General features: G+C 41.8%; 1 protein-coding gene across 2 annotated transcripts in view; it reads right to left on the reverse strand.

The window, feature by feature from the left end:
- Window positions 1–3,189: 3,189 nt before the first annotated feature.
- The window catches only part of NPHP1 (nephrocystin 1), a 54,661-nt gene continuing 51,448 nt past the window's right edge, over window positions 3,190–6,402 (reverse strand). The window contains exons 19-20 of one of the 2 annotated variants that reach the window (XM_035001028.1): window positions 5,328–5,372; window positions 3,190–3,662 (exon numbers count right to left, since the gene is read on the reverse strand). In XM_035001028.1, the coding sequence (XP_034856919.1) occupies window positions 3,390–3,662; window positions 5,328–5,372 (318 nt within the window). In that variant the 3' untranslated portion in view covers window positions 3,190–3,389. The remainder of the gene's footprint in view (window positions 3,663–5,327; window positions 5,373–6,402) is intronic. The other variant, XM_035001026.1, reaches the window with a different exon arrangement.

Here is a 6,402-nt window from a genome sequence, read left to right on the forward strand (position 1 = left end):
CGTCTGCCTTCGGCTCAGGTCATGATCCCAGGGTCCTGGGATCCAGGCCCGCATTAAGCTCCCTGCTCAGCGGGGAGCCTGCTTCTCCTTCTTCCTCTACCCCTCCCCACCCCCACCACTTATGCTCTCTCTCTCTCTTGCTTACGCTCCCCTTCTCTCTCTCAAATAAATAAAATCTTAAAAAAAATAAAGATTCTACAAAACCATGACCTTCACAATGGCAAGTGACATGGTTTCATGGTACCTTTAAACAAGACTACAGGGACCCAAGATGAGGCTGCCTAGTGACAGAATGGGGAAAAGTCCCTGTACACGTTCTTGCCTCCTCCATTTGGAAAGGCGGGAACCCCTTTCCCTTTGAGCAGGACCTGGGGAGGCAGCGCCTGGGAAGGGGATGGGCCAGCTGCATCATGATGGCCATATATGAATGGTGTCTGGCCATCCAGCCGCCCACATGGTACAGAGGGGAGATGGAGAGATTCTCCAGAAAACAGCTCTTGGAGATAGTGACATCTCTTTTTCAAGGCCAAGTTCCCTTGTTAGATTTGTGGCTGGGAACCCTGTCACACCATGTTAATTTCTGAGATGAAGGCCCAAGTAGTTTAGATTAAGGGTTTAGGGCAAGCTAAGATGAAGCTGAGGACTTTCATGATATGATGAATCTCTAAAAGTAAATGCCCCTTCTAAGGCAGCATGTGGTCAGAAAAAATACCTCTATTGGTACTCTGGCTATTTAGGTTAAACTCTAATTGGTCATGTTTTTTTTTTTTTTCAAACAGTCCTCTCATGTTTTATTTGCACATGCAATTCCTCAACCTTTGTCCTGATGAAAGGAGTATCTTAGGTTGCAGAAAATTATACATGGTACCTTTACTTGGCATATTAGCTGTGCTACTTACTAGCTCTGACTTTGGACAAAGTGATTAACCTGACCGGCCTGTTTCTTCAGCAGTAGCACTGGAACGAACCAGTACCTACTTCCGATAGTAGTTGTGGGGATTAACCTAGTTAACTGTGAACATGCCCAGTAGGCATTTCATAAATGCCTGCTGTACTATTCCTACTAACAGTGAAGGCTTGGGACAATTCACCAGCAGTCGCAAGTTTATCTGAAATGCAATGAAACCTTTGTTCTTTGACACAGGGGTGGGTTAACTCTTACGCCAAAGCCTGAAATTTTTTTTTTTTTTTTTGAAAGAGCACTTATATGGACTTGAGATTTATTTATTTTATTTGAGAGAGAAAGAGCACGTGTGAGAGAGAATGAGAGAAAGAGAGAGTGGGGAGAGTGGCAGAGGGAATCTTTAAGCAGGCCCCCTGGATCCCACAACCCATGAGATCAGGACCTGAGCCGAAACCAAGAGTCAGGCACTCAACCAACTGAGCCACCCAGGCACCCCTGAGCACTTATATGGACTTGAAAAGGCAAAACTAGATCCTGCTTTTATATCTAATTAGGATAAAGCACATTCAATACTAGATTGAATCAAGTGATTAACAGCACAATTTTCTCTGATTTCCCCTTCATTTCACAACATAAATTTCATTAGCAATAATCATACATTTATATATGCTAGCTACTAGCCTCTTATCAGACATGATTTGCAATTATTTTCTCCCATTCTGTGGACTTTCACTTTCTTTTTTTTTAATTATGTTACGTTAGTCACTTTCTTTTTCTTAATCATTTTATTTTTTTCAACACAGTAAGTGTACTCTTTAATTTCCATCCCCTATTTCCCCTATCCCCACTACCTTACTTCTGGTAACCATTACTTTGCTCTCTATAATTGAAGAGTCTTGTTTCTTGGTTTGTCTTTTTCCCTTTGCTTGTTTGTTTTCTTAAATTCCACATACGAGTGGGATCATATATCATATAGATTTGTCATTCCCTGACTTATTTCCCTCATCATTATACTCTCTAGCTCCATTGATGTTGTTACAAATGGCAAGATTTCACTCTTTTTTATGGCTGAAAAATATTCCATTGTATATATACTACATCTGCTTTATCCATTCATCTATTGATGGACACTTGGACTCTTTCCATAGTTTAGCTATTATGAATAATGTTGCTATAAACATACAGGTGTAAATATCCCTTTGAATTAGTTTTTGTATTTTGGGGGTAAATACCCAGTAGTGCAATTACTGGATTGTAGGGTAGTTCTATTTTTAATCTTTTGAGGAACCTCCATACTGTTTTCCACAGTGGCTGTACCAGCTTGCACTCCCATCAACAGTGCATGAGGGTTCCCCTTTCTCCACATCCTCACCAACACTTGTTGTTTCTTGTGTTGTTGATTTTAGCCACTCTGACAGGTGTGAGGTGATATCTCATTGTAGTTTCGATTTGCATTCCCCTGATAGTAAGTGATGATGAACATCTTTTCATGTGTCTGTTGGCCATCTGTATGTCTTCTCTGGAGAAATGTCTGTTCATGCCTTCTGCCCATTTTTTTTTTAAAAGATTTTATTTATTTATTTGAGAGAGAGAGAATGAGAGAGAGAACATGAGAGGGGGGGAGGGTCAGAGGGAGAAGCAGACTCCCTGCCGAGCAGGGAGCCCAATGTGGGACTCGATCCAGGGACTCCAGGATCATGACCTGAGCCGAAGGCAGTCGCTTAACCAACTGAGCCACCGAGGCGCCCGCCTTCTGCCCATTTTTGAATTGGATTGTTTTTTGGGTATTGAGTTATATCAATACTTTATATGTTTCGGATATTAATCCTTTATCACATACATCATTTGCAAATATCTTCTCCCATTCAGTAGGCTGCCTTTTAGTTTTGTCATTTCCTTCGCTGTGCAGAAGTTTTTATTTTTATTTTTTATTTTTTTAAGATTTTATTTATTTATTTGAGAGAGAGAGAGAGCACATGAGATGGGGGAGGGTCAGAGGGAGAAGCAGACTCCCCGCTGAGCAGGGAGCCCGATGCGGGACTCGATCCCGGGACTCCAGGATCACGACCTGAGCCGAAGGCAGTCACTTAACCAACTGAGCCACCCAGGCACCCCAGAAGTTTTTATTTTGAAGTAGTCCCAATAGTTTATTCGTATTTTCACTTTCTTGAATAATCATAAATTTAGCTTTTGATAAAATCTTGCTTTTATACAAATCTATGGATACAGTCAACTTTAAGTTAGTTGATTTTGAAAAAAATTTTCTCTAAATTTCAATAATACTGTTTTCCTTATAAAATGTATTCTATTGTGTTAATATATACTCAAATTATCAGGTAAGTATTTCTTACAGAATGTGATCTGTACAAAAAGAATAAAGCCGTAGTGATAATGTGACAGTTACTTTTGGTTCTGTCATTTTATTCAGGTCATCAAGGAGGTCCATCAGATTCAGTGGGAAGCTGAGGGTCAAGGGCCACCACTGTCAGGCTGCATTCTTTCTTATTTCACCCAAGAAGTCATAGGTCTGCTCTGAAATGTCAAAAGGTTCATGGACTCCATCTGGCGACAGCAGAGCTTGGAGGGCGCCCTCGTTTTCTTGGTTTTGCTTAAGGAAGTCAGCAATAACCTTCCACCGGGCAGCCTCTGTCTCCTCTTCTGCCCATCTGAACGGGGGCAGGAGTGTGGAATGCAGAAGAGGGACCACACAGTCGTGGTAAACCAGGAGAAACATGGCCTTCAGGAACTCTCTGTCTCTCTGGGAAAACATCACCACCACAAATAAATGTGAAATGATCTATATCAATACTTTTTAAGTGTTACATACTATGAACTCTGTAAACTAAAATCCATCTAAGGGGTGAGGTGGAGGGTGCCATTAGTGTCTGGCAAGTAACTGGCTCTGAACCAGCTACTCAGTCGGGGAAACCGCACTCTCTGAAGTGGAAGCAAGCAAGAGTCACTATGGAGGAGAGATGAGCTATTCTCCCTGAGAGTCTGGGAGAGACTCGACACCAGGCCAGCGAGTCTCCTAAGCTCCCCTGAGGGTGTCTCACACATTCCACTGAGGACACTGGGGTGCTGAAATCTAGTTCTGGTGACAAGGGTGTGGTTCCAGGTGAACATAACTAAAACACAATGTGAAGTCGGCTGTATGCACTTAATTAGATTACAGCATATCAGAGACAATGTCACGTTGATATAAGTGAAGGGTGGCATGAAATCCAGAGAAGGAGACCTGAGGAGTAAGAATGTGCAGACCTTCTCCAGACAGCAAAAGTACCGCAGTATGGACACAACCAGTCAACCCCTGACACTGACAGGCTGGGGTAGGACTCTCAGGGAGCATGGAAGTCTGAAGGTGGAGATATCTATATGCAGCAGATCTACATATGGATACTGCCCCTCCAAGCAACCGTATGTCGGGGGGGGCGCAATTTCTACAGGCCTGAGGCCCAGCATCTTGTCCACTGCTGCCTTAGAAAAGCATTAAACTTGCCTGTTTTAGCAAAGGTCAAGTGTAGACACTACTGGTCAAATGGAAGCTCAAATAAGGATACAACACACTTTTACAATACATAGTGTGTGTGTCTGTGTGTGGACATACACATATATTATATATAATAAACAGTTTATGTTTCTTAAAATTTTTAGGAGTTTTAGTTTGCTCTCCCATGTTCCTTGTAGATAATTAACATTCTAGACTTGAAGTCCAAAAACCATGGACCATAAGTCAAATGCAGCCCACTACCTCTTTCTGTAAACAAAGTTTTAGAGAAACACAGCCACGCTCAGAGTTCACATGTAGTCTGTAGCTGGCTTTGTGCTGCCATGGCAGAGTTGAGTGTTGTACCAGAGTGGTGTATGTAAGGTCTCTTATCATAATTTATTGATAACACAATCAGACTCAAAAATAGTTACTATGTGGCTCTTTACAGAAAAAGTTTGTCAACTCTGGATGGGAGCAGTGAAGCCATTACTCACTGGTTAATACAAGCTCTGTTTGGTAATCACCAAGCTTCCACGGTAATGTAAGCATGAGCCATACATTTTTTCAATGTATTACACTGGGTAGGCCAATTTTCCTTTTCCTTCTCCTTACATGATATGGACTTTGAGAGCTAGAGGAATTTTTTAAAGTAAGAGAAATATGATAGCCAACTGGAGACTTTGTTTAGAAACTTCTCCTCAAATAATACTCAGTGATCTGCAATGATTGTTTTGATCAAGTGTTTCTTTTCACACTGGGACTCGCTCACCCATACCTTCTTGGAACATGTCTCTGCAACGACGATGGCACAGTTTAACTGATTAAGAGGGATTATGACTATGGCTACTTTGGCTAAGACAGAAGCATTATTAGCATGTGTAAGCAAGCAGTGAGCCCTGCAAATATTTAGTTTAGCGTGGAAAATCACATTACCTTCTCTGATCTTTTTAATGTGCTTTCTTTCTCAGCCCATGAACTCTAAAAAGCAAATAAATATGTTATATTAATACCAGTATTCATAAGCCTTTGCCACACTTCTGCAATTTCACGGTAATTAGACATATGGACAGGGTTAAAAACGCTGTACGGAACCTACGCATATAAATAGTGAATCTGTAGGCACCTACAGATTCTGCTAACGACCAGAACCAGACCCACAGGGCGGTGAAAGCTACCGGAAGCATCATGATTCTTCTAAGTCGAAACTAATTTAAGAACAGAATCAGTGAAACACGAACATATCCATGCAAAATGCAGAAACATAGCACCTGAACAGTAAAATACTATTAAGGTTTTAAGGTCAGACGGTAATGAAAATAGAGAATTCTGCCAAATACCATACTTCTCTGCAATTCTGTCTGCTGTGATGATGACGGGGGCCAGGAGGAGATGAAATGAAGTACAACTTTGCAAGTAAATATCCCCATCTGTTCATAAAACTTCACACAAGCTTCTTTAAAGAAGTTAAAAACAAACCAAGTGCAATTAATCCCACAGAAATATGAATTGAAGACATTCTCAGCACCAGTTCTGGGCAACCTGTGAGCGGGGGGCGGCGGGGGGAGGGCGGGAATGTGCCCACTACTCTAGGCTCCGTTTTTGCCTGCCTGCAGGGATTCTCCTGTTGGTGCCTGATTTCATGGATTCCATGAAAGCATCAGCCCTTGTCTCAGTGGGGAGGCCCTGGGGTGAAGATGACACACGGCACCAAGAACAAGATTCTCCATGAAATGAAGGAGAAATTTCCTACCAAGAGATCACAGGCTGTGCCCCTAATGAGCCACGTCTTGGGATGGTCCCATTTACCATGATCTGTTACCATGAATGGTCAGTTATTACCATGAAATAACCACCTTATGAGACTGTGGTCCACCACCTTATTGACTGCTGCACCTGTGGGTCCTGGAGAGTTTGAAGAGGACCCTTAGAGAGCCAGGGTGCTTTACCAAACAGGCAGGTACTATTATTATTATTATTATTATTATTATTATTATTATTATTATTATTA

Source organism: Mirounga leonina, unplaced genomic scaffold (assembly GCF_011800145.1).
Source record: "Mirounga leonina isolate KUSES-001 unplaced genomic scaffold, KU_Mleo_1.0 Mir_125, whole genome shotgun sequence".
Taxonomy (NCBI): Eukaryota; Metazoa; Chordata; class Mammalia; order Carnivora; family Phocidae; genus Mirounga; species Mirounga leonina.